Below are 16,409 nucleotides of genomic sequence, written 5' to 3'. Positions count from 1 at the left end.
GTCATTAATCATGCCAGAGAATGCCACAGGTCACTGGGTGGGAAGCCCCAGAATGCACTAGTTATTTGGGGGATCGAATCTCAGAGACAGCATAACGGAAAGTATTGGGAGAACTACGTGGCCTACGAGAGCCCCCAAAGACCCACCAAGGGTTGCACCGCTGGTGCACAGTGTCCCCAGGGGCGTAGCGCTGGCGCCGGTGGTAGCAGGGGCAACGGGCAGCAGGCACACAGCGGGCACCGTCCCAAAAGAGGCCAGCCGGGCACTCACAGCCACTCAGACACTCTTTCCCACAAGACCCCTCCTCTCCCTGGGCTACTGCTGAGCAGCTGGGTGGGCAGGATGAGACACAATCGGAGTAGAGTTGCCCCCCTGGACACAGGCGTTCTGTGGGAACAAAAATGTTCTGTGAAGGGCGGCTGGCCTTGGAAGTCCGGCAGGCTCTGGGAGACAGCCAAGGGGCCCTCGGGAAACGGGCCACTCAAGGATCTTGGTCAGTTTGCGGTGGGCAGACCCAGCATACCACAGAAGCCAGGCTTCCTCCAGTGCACGTGGATGTTCTGTCTAGCACAGGCCCGGGCATAGTTGGCCAAGGTGGCACACACAGCTTCCCGCGGCCCCTCTGAGCCACTGCCTGCTCTGGCTCCAACACAGTAGGCAAAGAGGCAGGTCTCGTGGTACTCATCTGGGGGCACCTGCAGGGAAGGGAGATCCTCAGCCAGCAAACGTCCCTCCTCATCAACATCGTCCCTCCTCACCAACACCGGCCTCCTCTTCCTTTACATCCCAGCTTGAAACGAATAATAAGTGCTGGAAGAGGCCTCCACAGCCACAAGAACAGCCATCTTGTTCTCAGAAGTAAAACCAAATACAAGGAAGGGGTGTCTCGATTGGTGACCCAATGAACCTAAAGGCAGGCTCAGATCACCCACCTGGTACCTCTCAAGCATCCACTATCCCCTGCAGAACCCTGCCCTCCATCCCAACCATACCTGGGCATGACATTGCCAGAATGGATCCTCCAGCAGCTGGTGGCATATATCCTGGGCTTGAGCTTGGAGCTTGCCAGCTTCCAAGCCTGTTTGTGGACCTTGCAGGACACCGTCACAGCCCTGGGCCACCTCCACGGCATCCAGACACCCAGGCTGAGGACAGAACCAGGCCAGGAAGCAGTGACAAGGGGCATTAGCCAGGAAGACAAGAAAGTGACTCCTGCCCTCATAGTTGCCTCAACTATCATGCCCACCAGACCTCGTTCTGGGCTGCAGATGGAGGTAAAGTGACAGGCCCACCAGCCCAGAGAAAGAGGGGCCAGGGTCAGTCAGCCCAGACAGAGCTGGTCAGTAGCCACATCAGGGAGGACCCTGGGGTAGTCATTACACAGCAGTCGCCAGCCTCCTGTGGGACCTGGAACCCAGATGAGTACCACGAGACCTGCCTCTTTGCCTACTGTGTTGGAGCCAGAGCAGGCAGTGGCTCAGAGGAGCCACGGGAAGCTGTGTGTGCCACCTTGGCCAACTATGCCCGGGCCTGTGCTAGACAGAACATCCACGTGCACTGGAGGAAGCCTGGCTTCTGTGGTATGCTTCTGTGTGCTCTTTCTGAGGATCCCAGGAAAACGGTGGGCAGGCAGGAGGCAGTCTCACCTCATAGTCAGGGAGCCTCCACGAATTCCCAAAGGTGGCCGCTAGCATGGCCAGTCCCCCTTCTGGCTCCACAAAGTCATCTGAGGACATTTGAGGCCAGTGCTAGACCTGGAGTCCTATGTCTTTTCCCTCCCTCCCTCCCTCCCTCTCCCTCCCTCCCTCCCTCCCTCCCTCTCCCTCCCTCCCTCCCTCCCTCCCTCTCCCCTCCCTCCCTCCATCCGTCCACCAACCACACCAAGTCACATCTCACGTACCCTCTGGTCGGCCACTGTAAAGCCCACAGAGGCCCTGTGTCCGTCCCCAAAACTCATGGTCCACGGAAATGGAGATGGAACTGGACCTGTCCAGTCTCACAACAACCCCCAGGCCCCCAGAGAGCACCAGCCAGTCCCCCTGCCACTGCAGGCTCATTCCTGGGAAGAGGACAGGGTCATCCAGTCTTAAGGGTCACACTCCCATCTCATCACAGCACACACACCCTAAACTACCCAGGGAAAGAATTCACACAAATGTACAAGCTCTGTCTGCTGTGGTTTTCCTGCTGTGGCTGCTATCTTGAGAGAGTAAACTACAACACACACACACACACACACACACACACACACACACACACACTATATCCACACCACACATATACTATATCCACATTCCACTCGCAGCACATATACACATACAGTACACATACATGCACCACAACACACAAGATATATCACATACCTCACAGCATACACACACACATACCACACCTCTATACAGACAATGGACATTACACATACACTCCACCCACCCACCCATACCACACAGATACATGCACACTTAACCCCAACCTCCTATCTCAGCCATGATGACATTCTCATGAGGCAGGTGGGGAAACTGAGGCTCCAGACAGTTAAACAGAGTGACTTGCCCAAGTCATAGTTGAAGGCAGTAGGGAGCAGGCGAGCCAGGCTTATGCCTTCCTGATCCTTAATTTTTAAAAGCTTCCCAACAGTACTCAGGGGGATGCAGCAGCTCTGCCCCAGCCCACCACCCTGCCCTTAGGAGTGGGCAGACCACCCCAGAGGAGGGAAGGAGCCCTCACCGTGGAGCAGCCGAGGCTCCCCAACAGGCACTGGCTGGCCCTTCACGGAGACCTCTCCATCTTGGATCAACACCTCCTCGGGGCCCATCATCACTCGAACCTGAGAGCAAGCAGTGCATCAGAAGTGTAACTCTTCACCCCACCATGTCCAGACCTTCCCTGGGGTCATCTCTCTCCCTTCCTCACCAGCCAACAGTGCCCAGGCTGGGGACAGTGAACCCTAGGCCTGAGGTGGACAGCCCAGGTGGAATCCACAGCACCAGCTAGCAAGTAGGTACACTGGCCCAGGAAGTGGTAGTGACGCCCGTCAAAGGTTTGGTAATGGAAGCCGGACCAGGTGGAACAGGTAGCCGAGAGACGCTGGCGCTGGCTCCAGAGCTGGCCCACAGCCCCTGCCAGAGGCTGCAGGAGGGCTTCAGAGGAAGCATTGCCTGAACAAGATAGAGGTGTGAGCCTCTAAATGCAGGGACAGAGGCGAAGGGACAGTTCCTGGCACAGCGGGAGGTATGATGGCAGGGCGTGGTCCCTCCAGAGGGACCGTAGGAGTAGCCAGAGCCTGGCAGAAAGGCCCAGAACTCTTAAGGGTAAGGGTGAGGGTGAGGGTCGGGATGTGCCTGTCTCCAAGACTGGAAGCTGCAGACCCACCTGGGCGGTGCTGACCCCGACAGCTGAGACACATCTTGGAGCTGCTGTCCCACCAGCTGTGTCCCCAGGGCTGGGCGCAGCATTCTTCCAGGCTCCCTGCCGAAGAATTAGCCGAGCCTGCTAGAGGTTGGCACTGCCATGTGGCAAAGCAGTGGCCTGCAGGGTTGGCTTCAGCGAGGGCTGTGGTAGAGGAGAATGGGGCACATCCAGCCTGTCATTATATGGATGGCCCCGAGAGCCCAGCCAGACCTGCTGTGTCCTCAGGCAGTCTGTCAGCTCTGCGGCGTCACAGATGGGCTCCCCTTCACAGCCACTACCCCAGAAGGTACCATTCACCACCCCTGCTTGGGTACTTACCGTCAGTACAGTGAGGACCCCCCCATCCTGGACAGCAAGCCCTGACTGTCCGGTTCCAAGTAGCAGGCCGGGTTTCTGGGGGTCTGCACCCCACCATACAGGGGGAAGCGGGGAGAGAGGTTAATATTTAGCCAAGTCCCGCCACAAGGCAAGACCTAAGACCTTAGGTCTGATCAACTACTCCAAGGGGTCCTTACTATCAAGTAATTCTCCCCTCCTGACCTTAATTTCTTCACGTGTAAAGCAAGAATGAATGCTGGGAAGCAGCCTGGGGCAGAAGGAATCATGTCATATCTCTCCCTGCCATACGGTGCCCACCATGGTGCCCTCTCCTCCACCCACACCATCTCTCTCCACCCTTTCTGGAACCCAGCTAAAACCTGTTTCCCAAATGGCTGCTGCACCAGGTCCTCCCAGGTCCTCCCCCACTCTCAGGATATCCTGCTGCCGTCACTTTTTCCTTTCCTGCCCGGCAGACAGCCCAGGTTCTAACCCTCACTCACTTGTAGATGGCACAGAGCCCGAGTGCTGGGGGCCTGGTGAGCCCCACACGGCCACTCCAGGGCAGGTCCAGCTGCCAGCCTAGGCGAATATAATGGTACAGACTGGTGCAGGGTACCAGGTCCTCCTGACGGGGAGTTACTTCCTCTTCCACATGGATGGTCTCTGTCTGCTCACACCACCGCCTGTCCAGGGAGAGGGGAGAACAACTACCAGCTGGGAGAGGTTCTTGAAGCAAGGAGGACGTTAAGGGTGGATTGAAGTGCTGAAAGAAGAGTCTGGCATCCCAGAGGGTGCCTAGGCATAGGCACGAAGGAGAATCTTATTGGGAGAGCCCCATGAGCTGCTTACCCGTTAGTCAGAGCCCATAGCATCCCGAAGAGAAGGGCAGGGAGCAGCATGCTGCGCCACCCCAGGCCACTTTTGGGAGGACCTGAGGCTTGGATTTGGGCAGCGCTGGTCCCCTGGCCCACACTGAGGTTTGATGCAACCTGGAGGTCGGTCTGTCCAGGGCTCTTCACAAGGGGAGATTTTATCCCAGCTTCTTGCCCCTGGGTAGCAGCTGCCCAGAACCAGATTGGACCTACCTACAGCATCCCTTCAAATGCCAACTCTCCCTGGAAATGGGCCCCATCACAGCCCTCCCAGAGTGTGTGTGTGTGTGTGTGTGTGTGTGTGTGTGTGTGTGTGTGTGTGTGGTGGGACTCCAGCCAGGCATTTTGAGCCCTGGTTTCCTACACTTTCAAGCACTACCACAGATGAATGTGTGAGTGTGGTCAAGATATGTTCCCTTTCTGGGCGTCTGCGTCCTTACCAGTGAAAACTTTAGGGACTTCCCAGGGATGCAGAGATGGGGCTTGATAAGCTCTTTGAACTTACAGGTGTGAAGATTTTTCTGAGGGATAGTCTTCCCAGCCTTCAAAAACTACAGGCAGGGCTGGAGGGATGGCTCAGTGGTTTAGAACACTTGCTATTCTTTCAGAGGACCCAGGTTTGGTTCCCAGCACCCACGCAGTGGCTCACAACCACGCACAGCTCCAGTTCCAGGGGATCCAAAGCCTCTTCCTGATCTCAGCATCAGCAGGCACACATGTAGCAAACATACAAAAACCACTGCCTTTATTTTGGTGTCCTTCTCCATGCACGTTCCTTTCCCTGTTCCCTCTCAGGCCAGCTGCACAGAAAGAAGAGCTGAATGGCTGGAACACCCAAGTGTGTGGCGACAACCTGACAAAGCAAAGCCTTTCCTCAGTGGGGTCAGGTTTCTGGCTTTTATTTGTTTGGTTTTTTTGTTTGTTTGTTTTTGGGGTATTTCTACAAGGTATTTGGGGCCATTTGGTCACCTGTGGGGTTGCCGAGGGTCCCAAGGCATCCAGAAGACTGAAAGGATCTAGGAAGATGGGAAGGGGAGAGGGGTGGGATAGGTCTGAGAGCCTGCTTCCCCTGTCCAGGCTGGAGCTGAGCTGAGCCGGATGGAATAATCCCAGTGTCCGGTTCAGAGGAGGCGCCTGCAGGCTCCACAGGCAAATCCTGGTTACATCCTGGTTACTAGTAGACCTCCAAGGCCACTGGGACTGGAATGCAGTGAGACCTGAAACGCTGAACCCTTTCATTTCATAATGAAATGAGGTCCCACTGGGCATCCTGCATGGTCACCCCACCTGGTACTTCACAGCTGGCCTGGGTATTCCTTCTTCTATTGGGCCTGGAACCAGAAGAGGGCCCAGTTCAGTCCCTCCAGTTGCTTCCAGACAGCTAGTGTTGGTGCCTGGGAGTTGAGTTGAGTCCTGGGAAAGGGTCAGGGTGGGTCATGGCAAAATGTCCCTCTAACTTCTATACATGTGGATTGCAGTTCTCCAAGCCCAGTCTTGAACACACAAGAGGGACACTCAATCTGCTCCTAAGCCACCTGCAGTCAGTGAGCATGCAGGTATTAGAAAAACCTTTTGCATCCTGAGTCACAGGTCCTCCTGATCCTTCCTGTCTCCATTGCTCCAGACCTCACTCCAACCATCTGCAAAAGTCGAGGACACCCTTGCTGCATCCTGTTAAGATCAGTCTTGGGTCACTGTGTCCTGATTCAACAGGTGTCACCATCTTTGTGACGGGGTGCCATAGCCAGGGACCTTGTCCTGTCCACAAGGGCCATTTATTGCCCCCCCTCTTCTCAGACTCTCTCCCAACTCTGTTCTGCAACTTGGCTGACAAGGGGAACTTGGACTGGAGAGAAATATAACTTGGATCTGCCCTTTCCCCTACAGGGACAAGCAGGCGGAAGTGGGAGCCCATGGGAGTTTGCAGAAAGATCCCACGGGCATGGAATAACCAACCTCCTGGATTTTAGCTTCAGGACTGAAGGGGGACGGGGTCTCAGAAGCAGAGTGGGTGGGTAAGGCCCAGGAGTACGTGCAAAGACAGACGGTGGGAGAAGTCTGGGAGAGAGAGGTCCACACATAAGGCCATGAGGTTTTCTTGCCCACGGACCGAACCCCCTCCCGAGCCCCCGCCGAGCCCCGCCCAGCCTCACCCCCTGCAGCCTCCATGCCTGCCCAGTCCTTGCTGTAGGGGACTTGGCTCAACTTCTCCCCATTTTCAACATTGTGATCCCTCGCTCTCTCAGCTTGGTCCCTAGTCCTCAACCCCCGCAGCGGGTGTCGGATCTCGTCCTTCGAGTCTAGGTGGATCTTGGTGGAGAGTTTCCCTAACCGATTCTCCCACTCTCCACTGGCTAGACAGTCTCCTGTGGGACCGCGGCGACACTACATACTCGGCTGGCACTGGCGATTTTGAAGACAGCAGTGCACACACTGCCCTCCTCCCCAAACACGCCCCCTCCTCTCCCTGCTCCCCCCAACTCTTCACCACCACCACCACCCGGTTCCGCGCTCCACCTTTCCCCAGCTCCTCCCTCCTAAGCTGAGAGCACCCTCCCTCCTAGCCCGAGTGCCCTTCCTCCCTAGCCTCCTCTTCCCCTTCTCTCCTCTCTTCCCTTCCCCAGTCCTAAGCTCCCACCTTCCATCTCACCCCTCCGGGCATCTTGCCTTCAGACCGTCACCTGCACTCGAGCCTATTAGTGCACCCTTCCGTGACGGGTCTCTCGAAGACCCCTGGCCCCTGCCTCCTTTGCCTGGTGCCCCGGGGCAGTACTCCAGCTCCCCCCCCCCGGTTCCTCCCCCATCACCCGCAACGCTGCCCCACACCCTCTCCCTCCGCGTCTTTCCTTCCCCTCCCCGCGAAGTTTCAGGGCTGTCAGTCCCGGAGTCTTTCGGGCAGCCCGCACCCAAGCTGCAGGCAGCGGGCGCCATTGTGCACAGCGCCGCCCGGGACCGGAGGCCCGAGCGCCTGGGTCCCCGAAGCGGGCCGCGGCACATAGCCGCAGGAGACCGCCAGGTAAGGACAGGGGAGGTTCCTGGGCAGGCGTCTCCGCCTGCCACCCGAAAGGAGCTTGGCCGACGCTGCCGGCTCGCGGCAGGTGACAGCCCCGAGGGAAGGGGCGCGCAGGCGAGCGTGTGGGGGAGGGGCGGGGGGTCAGAGGAGGGAGGGAGGGAGGGGAGGGAGGAGGGAGGGAGGGTCCAGGAGCAGAGGGAGAGACTAGAGAACTGGAGGGGAGGGCAAGGACTCGGGGAGAGGCCCGGTGGGAGCAGGTGGGAAGGGGGAGGGAGGGGCCTGCGAGGAGGATCCCGAGAAGAAGGAGTAGGGTTCCTTGGGATAGGGTGTAGGAGGGGTCCAGCGCGCAGGGGCTGGAAACCAGGGGATGGGACCGCTCGGGAGCGAAGGACGCTGACAGGTGAGCCTAGAGCAGGGCAGGGGCCCGGGACCCGGAGTGACTCCCGGAGGTCTAACGGGGGCGGGGATTAGGGGGGAGTCTGGTCAGGAGGAAAACTCCAGAGAGGGTGAGAAGTCAATGGGGAGCAGAAATGGGCACCGGGGCCAGTGAGAGGGAGGTGTGTTGGGAAGAAAGGGGGATGGGGAGGGGCAGAGCCAGGGAGTAGGTTCAGGGACCCAGAGGTTGGCTTGGATTCCCCTGGAGTGGGGGGCGTGAGACCTAGAAGCTAGGGAGCAGACCGGGAGGGGGAGGGGAAGAACAAGGCTGGTGGGGACGGGGAGGGGAGGGAAGCGGAGCCGGAGCTTGCAGGGTAGGCAGAGGGGGAAGGGAGGCGGGGGCCGCTGAGGGGAAGGAGAGCTGCAGGAGGGAGGGAAGCAGAGGGGAGGATGGTGTGGGGGAGGGGGAGGGAACCGAGGAGAGGAAAGAAGGAAAAGAAACCCGAGTGGGGGAGGAGAGGGGAGGGGCAAGCGGGTGGGGGAGAGCAGCTGAGACGGGGAGGGCGGGAGTTGGGGGAGGAAGGAAAAGAGGAGGGGGAAGGAAGGGAGAGAGTATGCAGCCCGGGAAGGGAAGGGGGTGGCGCGCGGAGAACTAGGCGGGCGGGCACGGGAGGAAGGGGGAGGGGAGCGCTGCCCAAGACTGCTGGGAGCCGAGGGTCAGGGAAGGCGGTAGCTGCCGAGGGCCGATTCCAAGGGGGCCCCAAGGGGTTGACCCGGCGGGTGCGCGCAGGGGAGGAGCCAAGGGGGCGGGGCAGTAGGAGGAGCCCCAAAAGGCTGCCAGATTTGGTGGGGAGAGAGGGCGGAAGACTGAGGGTGAGGGGAGGGGCAGAGGGAAGGCTGCCAGGGAGGGGGGAGGGGAGTCTGCTAAAGGAGGGGCAGAGAACTGGTTGGAGGAGCAGGGAAGTACAAAAATCGGGGAGTGTCCTGGCCTGGTGTGGGGGTGTCCTAGCCTAGTTAGTCCTATGGGGGCTGTGTGGCTTTGAGGTAGGGGTTTAGGGAGAAGTTAGTCATTTACTACCTCTGCAAGGACCCTGTTCAACACCCCCCGCCCCAGTATCCCTAAAGGGACTCTACTCCCCCAAGGCTGGCTTCTGTTTCTCTAGCTCCTGCCATGATGGCTGGAGGTTCCACGAGAAGTTTCCCACTCTCCATCTTGGTCTCCCACCCTCTATCCAGAGAATTAAGTGGTCTCTACCTCCCCAGGCAAAGTGAGTCCCTGCCGATGGCCTTGGGGCTGGTTCTAGAGACTTGACAGGTGGGACAGGGGCTGATGTCTATAGCCAGCCAGAGTTTGCAGAAGGCTCCATGTCACTGGGTCCAATCTCAGAAGTTTCTGCTCCAAATGCGGTTTCCCGAGTTCCCTCACCTGTACCTAAGACATTACTCTGGTGCTCTTGGGGACAGCTGAGTCCTAGGTGGAGGCTGACAGGACGATTCTGAGCAGGGCTGTCTTTTTAGGGTCTGTGGCCTGATCACCTAGGAGAGCCACTCCTGGTGGCCATGAGAGAGACCCTGGAGGCCCTGAACTCCTTGGGTGAGTGGGGACAAAGGAACCAGGAGGGTGGGAGTTGCTAGGCATACATGGTGTAAATGCCATCCTCAGGAGTTGACAACCCTGAGCCCTTGGGAGTCTGGAGAGGCAGACATCTTTTTAAGTAAAATTTGGTCATATGTCTCTGACCAGCCCAGGATGGTTATACTAGACTGTCTGTATGCATGGGGTTCACAGAGAACTGGAAGCTAGGAACAAAAAATCACTTACTACACTTATGTGTTTATTTATTGTGTTCATCTTTATTACGTGCACATGTACATATATGGAGGTAAGGCCAATTTTCTGAGTCTGTTATCTCCTGCATGCAGGTTTTGGAAACCAAATGCAGATCATTAGGCTTAGTGGCAATTACCTTTACCCACTGGGCCGTCTCCCCAGCCCAGCACTGGAAGTTAAATTTTTTTCTATTTCAAATATTCATTTTTTTTTTCTTTCTTTCTTCCCCCCACTTCAATTAAAGGGGCTGGGGTTAGTAACTGGCCAGGCTGCTGGGGAGCTTGGGCAGTCCTTTGTCAATGCAGACAGGAGATACCCTCCTTCCACAAACCACCTAGGGAAATGCCCCATCTCTGATACCAATTCAATACTAGAAGCTTCATTTGAACTCATCCCTCTGCCTATAACAGGATTCTCAGTGGGACAGCCAGAGATGGCTCCCCAAAGTGAGCCCAGGGATGGGTTCAATAATACCCAGGGGAAGATGTCATCTAGGGAAGAGAGCACACTGCACTCATGCTCAGGTAAGTGGGGACAACGGAGGTCTCGGGAAAGAATATTCCTTCTTCCACAAGTCATCCATTACGCACCCACTCTGCCGAATGCTATTCTGGACATTTGGAACACCTTAGGCACAAACAGACCAGGTCCCTCCCTTCGTGGAGCTTAACCTTAGAGGGAACAGCAGTCAGCCAACAAGAAATTTAAACACAGTAAAAGTTTAGAAGATGGGAAGCGCTGTAGGAGGGTAAACAGAGTGAGAGGGACCTCGATGGCTGCAGATGGGAGAGGCAGGATGCCTACCGCAAGATCTAACCTGGCTTCTCACTATCCTCCGCACATGTTTCACCTTGGAACTGGGAGGTCTAACTGCTCGGATCAAAGGTCTTTCCTCACTTCCACCTCCTCATAAACATATAGTCCAGAAATTCCTCACAGTTGTGGCTCTTGTCCACCCTTAGCACCTGCTTTAATAACACTGGGAATTTGCTTTTGCAGGAATGGCAGAGGGCAGAGTTCTTTGGGTGGGTGGGTGGGAGTTCAGGCTTGCTTCCTAGTACCAGTGGGGACTGTCTTCTGTCTGTGATGTTTCGGGAGTCCTTGGGGACATCCTCTTCTTTTCCAGGGCATGAGACCCCAGGCCAGAAAGAAGGCATCCACACAGAACAAGCTGAAGCTCCGTGCATGGGCAGCCAGGCCTGTGCCCCACAGAAGGCTGAGCCTGTGGGCTCTGTGCCAGGTGAGTCTTCTGATGTTCTAGAATCAAGCAAAGGGAACAAGGACCGAGCAAGTTCCAGGGCTTCTCTCTGAGATGGCTGTGTTCCAGGCCCTGTCTCCTTTGCTCTGTAGGACTTTAGAACTCCAAAGGAGTTTCACATCTGTGGATGGTAGAATGGGAGAGGAAGGTCCCAAAGAGAAGTAATCCACTTCTAGAAGTCCCAACTCCTCTCATCATCCCCCCAGTTCATACATGCTGCTGCCCTCTTGGATTGTAATCCCCACAAAGATGTAGGGTGTTCATCAGCTGGTCCGCTGCCTCCACCTTGTGTGTTCCTTTTCTCAAACCTCTGCTGCTCTTCACGGTACCAAGGGTCCCCAGTCTGTAGCCCTCCCACCTCACCCCCCACGCCCCCACCCCGCTACCCCCTCCCCATCTGTAGTCATTAGCTCATCTCTCCCATTCCCCAGGCAATCACTCCATGGCCCTACCCATCACTTCTTCCATTCATCACCACTTGCTTGAATGGCGTCACTCACCCAACAAGGGTTTCTTTAGTGCCTGCTGCACAAAGGTGTCGAGTGTAGCAGGAAAAGACAGGGCGTCTAGCTGCACAGACCTGGGTTGCACCCTTGTTCTGCGCTGACCTGCTGAATGCTCTTGGGGTGGTGGTGCTGTGTTTCCTCCAGGGTGATTTGTTCACCTATCATCAGGGTGACAGTAACTTCATGGCTGGCATGAAGCTTTATGTCACTGCATGCACACTGCCTCATCCATAGTTGGCCTCAAATAAACGGTCACAGAGCTGATTTTGGTCAACACATAAAGACACTTTGTTATTGGACACAAAATTAGGATTCAAGATGTCTCCCATCCAGAAGCTAAAACGTAGCTGGGATGCTGTTACTATGAGGCAGAACAAATAATTAAATCAACAATACACAGCCACAGGTTTTTAATTAAGCACAGAAGCTAATATTAAATATTGCTATAGGAATTATGGTAAAGGATCCCTATCTGCTGGACGCGTCAAAGTGTTGCTTTGTGTACTGCATTGGGAGAGAAGCATAGATTTCAGGGGTTGCAAGTCGGGCGGGGGAAGGGAAGACCTGCTTGGTTGAGAAAGGACTTCCAGGCTGGAAGCAGGGAAGGTGATAGGTGACAGACTGAAGAGCAGCAGAGTGAAAGACAAAGCCGCTCGCCTGGATGAAGGAGGCTGGGGTAGGTGTGGGAGCTCGGTGCAGCTAGACGCTATTGCCGATCCTTGAGCAGAGGAGTGGCGTGGAGAGGAGAGGCCTGACATAAGAGGATGGGCAGACAGTGATTTGGAACCAGTGAGTTAGAAACTGGGAGTGGATGTAATCTGTGTAATATGATCAAGGCTCAGCCTATGACAGGCTTTCAGGGCCAGACAGCACTCAGATCATGTGGCCCAACAGTTCTCCGGCAAGATTCACTGGGGGAAGTGGGGGCGGGGGGCTTTAAAGGAAGAGGACAGATTCCTCTGCATGCATGGATGCATTTTGTGAGAGTTCCCTAGGAACCTGAATCTGCCCTTGGGCTGAGGCTCTCCTTGAGGCCTCTGGGGGCTTCTCCCAGCAGAGGAACACTCACCAGTTCCCCCAGCCAGCAAGTTCCAGTCTGTGTCCTCGTCCATACTAGTGCCTTGATCCTGTAAGCTCCAGCTGCATTCATAATGGGACTAACCAGTCCCCCAGAGCAGGAGGAAGGGAGCTGAGCAGTGGGCACCAAAGGGAATGGAACCTCAGGGAGCACTTGAGAGGCAGGAGGGAGCACCGGGTGCCCTGGTGCTCAGGGAGGAGCAAAGGGAGAGGCACAAGGTTCCAAGGCCATCCTCCCTTCTAAGGTTAAGGTTTGCTTGGGGTAGCTAGCCAGGATGCTGGGGGCAGTCTCAGGATGATGGAAACTCAGAGAAAGCTTGAGGACAGAAGCGGGCAGCAGTCCTTTTCTGGAGGTAGGAGGGGAAGAGTGTCTACTAAGGATTCAAGGGAAAGTTCCTGAGTGGGGGAGCTGGCCAGCCTGAGAGAAAGCTGGCCCCAGGAGGGGCCCTGCTTGCCAGCAGATTGGATGCAGAGGGAACACAAAGTGGATGAAAGAGGACTTTGGGGTTTACTGATCCCCAGCAAACTGTGTGGGGCACAAAGAGGACCAGACTGCAGGGATACTGAAGTGGGGAGCCTATTGGGAAATGAGTGTGCCCATGGATGGGCTTTCAAACCATTCTTTTTTCCTTTTTGACTGTTCAGGGGAGGAGTGGATGATTCGGAAGGTGAAGGTAGAGGATGAGGATCAAGAGGCAGAGGAAGAGGTGGAATGGCCCCAGCATCTCTCTTTCCTTCCCAGTCCTTTTCCCGCTCCTGACTTGGGCCACCTAGCTGTTGCATACAAACTGGAGCCGGGGACTCCGGGGGCTCTAGGTGGGCTCTCATTGTCGGCTTGGGCCCCCATCCCCGAGAAGCCTTATGGCTGCGAGGAATGTGAGCGGCGTTTCCGGGATCAGCTAACTCTGCGGCTGCACCAGAGGTTGCACCGGGGCGAGGGTCCCTGCGCCTGCCCCGATTGTGGCCGCAGTTTCACGCAGCGCACCCATATGCTGCTGCACCAACGCAGCCACCGCGGAGAGCGTCCCTTCCCGTGCTCTGAGTGCGACAAGCGGTTCAGCAAGAAGGCCCACCTGACCCGCCACCTGCGCACGCACACCGGCGAGCGGCCCTACCCGTGCGCCGAGTGCGGCAAACGCTTCAGCCAGAAGATCCACCTGGGCTCGCACCAGAAGACCCACACCGGAGAGCGGCCCTTTCCCTGCACTGAATGCGAGAAGCGTTTCCGCAAGAAGACACACCTGATCCGCCACCAGCGCATCCATACGGGCGAGAGGCCTTATCAGTGTTCCCAGTGCACACGCAGCTTCACGCATAAGCAACACCTAGTGAGGCACCAGAGGGTGCACGATGCTGCTAACCGTACCCGGTCCTCTCCCGACGCTCCTGCTTCTCCCCATTCTCCTGCCCCGTCCCCTCCTGGGCCCAAGCCTTTCGCTTGTTCCCACTGTGGCCTGAGCTTTGGCTGGAAAAAGAACCTTGCTACGCACCAGAGTCTGCATCTCACCGAGGGTCGCCCTTTCGGGTGCGATGAGTGTGCACTGGGCGCCACCGTAGACCCCGCCGCCACCGAGCCCTCAGCCTGCGCTCCCCACGCTCCTGACTGTGGCCCGGGTTCGGGGCCCGCGGCGCCCCCGCGCACCAGCTCCGGTGAGCGCTCCTTCTTCTGCCCCGACTGCGGGCGCGGCTTCGCTCACGGGCAGCACCTGGCCCGGCACCGGCGCGTGCACACCGGCGAAAGACCCTTCGCCTGCGCGCAGTGTGGCCGCCGCTTCGGCTCGCGGCCCAATCTGGTCGCCCACTCTCGGGCTCACAGCGGCGCCAGACCTTTTGCCTGCGCGCAGTGTGGCCGCCGCTTCAGTCGTAAATCTCACTTAGGCCGCCATCAGGCCGTGCACACGGGCAGCCGCCCCCACGCTTGTGCGGTCTGCGCCCGCTGCTTCAGCTCCAAAACCAACCTGGTCCGCCACCAGGCAATCCATACGGGCTCCCGCCCCTTCTCCTGCCCGCAGTGCGCCAAGAGCTTCAGCCGCAAGACCCACCTTGTGCGGCACCAACGCATCCATGGCGAAGCGACCCTCCCAGCCGCAGCCTCGACCCTCTCGACTCCAGCCTGGCCCAGTTCCTCGGAGGTTGTGCCTCCTCCAATCTTCTTCTAACTAAGGAAGTTCTGACCGCATCCTTCCTTTCCTAACAGATTTGGAAAACTCATGCCTGGAGACTTCGTGGGCTTGCAACACTCAGACTTAGGTTGCTGCTGAAGTGCCAGGACACATGTCATTGTCCTTTCCATAAAGTTGAGAAGTCTGAAAAGCATACTTAGCTCTTGACAGCCGTGACAAAGAACATGCAGAGAGAACCCTTCCTTGCTTTGGAAGTCGGGCATTTCTGGGGATCAACTAGGACAAGGGGAGACTGAGCCGGAAACCTCCACCTAAAGGGAAAGAATGGTTATTTATGTACTTGAAGTTCATTAAAGTTCAAATCTGAAGTTCTGGGACTGATTGAGCCAGGGGTGGAATGCCTGACCAGTCCAGTTACTGCCGCTCCAGCCACAGAAAAAGACCTTTCCTGTCAGTCCAGGGAAGTTAAGTTTAGCTAGATGGTTTGCTGCTCGCAATCAATGTGTAATATGCCCAGATGCCAACAACCACCCCGGTCCGAGTGTGTGTGTGCGTGTGCGTGTGCGTGTTTGTGTGCGTGTGCGTGTGCGTGTGCGTGTGCGTGTGTGTGTGTGTGTGTGTGTGTGTGTGTGTGTGTGTATGTTTCAGAAATTTGGCATGGGAGGATGGAGTGTGGACTGGAGAAGGCAGAGGGGGCAGACTGCCTTTTGCCAGTTCCTGTGGGCCCAGCATTGTCACTGCCGGCTCTGGGGCGCATCCCACCTGTTTGCAGCCCTGCAAGAGGCTTCCCAGAAGTACCCTCTCCTGCACCTGCCCAGGAGGTACAAAAGGAGGCAGCACTTGGACAGGTCATAAGGGTTGTTTCCCTATGGCACTCTCCACCCTTTCTCCCGGTAAGGAGTGCTTGAGCCTGGAGGCGCTGAGACTGCACAAACCCAGCTGGTGGGGGGAGGGGAGGCGGGGAAGGGCAGACAGAAGCCCTGGGGCTGGCTGGCTGGCAGTGAGGGGAGTGGGGGGGGGGGCAGGCCATATGTTTGGAGAGAACTATTTTGGATTTGACCTCTCCTCTGCCTCATTGGGGGACTTGGGACGAATCGATTACTCTCCCAGAACTTCAATTTCTCATTAAAATGGGAATTGGTGTTGACAAGGGCTGAGACCCCGTCCTATCCTATTAAGAGATCACTAACACCCCCCAGCAACTGTCTCCTGGGCTCTAAGCACTGGGACTGGTAGGAGCCAATGTAGGAAGGGTCCTTCCATCACAGCTTCATCAGACTTCCCGGTCTGCATTACTGTTGCTGTGATAAAAACACTGACCAAAAAGAACCTTGGGCAGGAAAGGGTTATTTGTTTTACACTTTCAAGTCACAGTCCATCAGTCAGGGAAGTCAGGGCAGGAACTCAAGGCAGGAACTGAAGCAGAGACCAAGGAGGAATACTGCTTATCGGCCAGTTCTTAATGACTTGTTCGGTTTGCTTTCTTAAAACAACCCAGGACTACATGCCTGGGGGCAGCACTGCCCACAGGAGGTCCTCCCCCATCAATCATTAATCAAGAAAACGCCCCCACAGACTTACCCACAGGCCAGTCTGACGGAGGCATCCTCTCCATTGAGATT

General features: G+C 56.7%; 2 protein-coding genes across 4 annotated transcripts in view; one reads left to right on the top strand and one right to left on the bottom strand.

Moving 5' to 3' along the window:
* Nucleotides 1-7,601, bottom strand: part of LOC102918752 (SCO-spondin) — a 56,481-nt gene extending 48,880 nt beyond the window's left edge. The window contains exons 1-12 of the mRNA XM_076566092.1: nt 7,286-7,601; nt 6,758-6,970; nt 4,233-4,551; nt 3,730-3,812; nt 3,373-3,552; nt 2,914-3,158; nt 2,728-2,827; nt 1,901-2,059; nt 1,647-1,726; nt 993-1,145; nt 524-695; nt 147-387 (exon numbers count right to left, since the gene is read on the bottom strand). Of these exons, the coding sequence (XP_076422207.1) occupies nt 147-387; nt 524-695; nt 993-1,145; nt 1,647-1,726; nt 1,901-2,059; nt 2,728-2,827; nt 2,914-3,158; nt 3,373-3,552; nt 3,730-3,812; nt 4,233-4,551; nt 6,758-6,970; nt 7,286-7,601 (2,261 nt within the window). The remainder of the gene's footprint in view (nt 1-146; nt 388-523; nt 696-992; nt 1,146-1,646; nt 1,727-1,900; nt 2,060-2,727; nt 2,828-2,913; nt 3,159-3,372; nt 3,553-3,729; nt 3,813-4,232; nt 4,552-6,757; nt 6,971-7,285) is intronic.
* Znf467 (zinc finger protein 467) lies at nt 7,105-15,155 on the top strand. 3 transcript variants are annotated; one of them, XM_006995428.4, is made up of 5 exons: nt 7,105-7,620; nt 9,511-9,586; nt 10,234-10,347; nt 10,950-11,063; nt 13,310-15,155. In XM_006995428.4, the coding sequence occupies exons 2-5, from the start codon at nt 9,553-9,555 to the stop codon at nt 14,821-14,823; spliced, it is 1,776 nt and encodes a 591-aa protein (XP_006995490.1). In that variant the 5' UTR covers nt 7,105-7,620; nt 9,511-9,552; the 3' UTR covers nt 14,824-15,155. The 3 variants fall into 3 exon arrangements, with proteins under 3 accessions (XP_006995490.1, XP_006995491.1, XP_006995492.1); XM_006995429.4 differs by lacking the exon at nt 7,105-7,620 and adding an exon at nt 7,869-8,017; XM_006995430.4 differs by lacking the exon at nt 7,105-7,620 and adding an exon at nt 8,865-9,260.
* Nucleotides 15,156-16,409: the final 1,254 nt, after the last annotated feature.

The sequence above is a fragment of the Peromyscus maniculatus genome, chromosome 3 (assembly GCF_049852395.1).
Source record: "Peromyscus maniculatus bairdii isolate BWxNUB_F1_BW_parent chromosome 3, HU_Pman_BW_mat_3.1, whole genome shotgun sequence".
In the NCBI taxonomy this organism is placed as follows: Eukaryota; Metazoa; Chordata; class Mammalia; order Rodentia; family Cricetidae; genus Peromyscus; species Peromyscus maniculatus.
The sequence above is the reverse complement of the archived record's forward strand: the minus strand, read 5'-3'. Positions and strand labels throughout refer to the sequence as shown.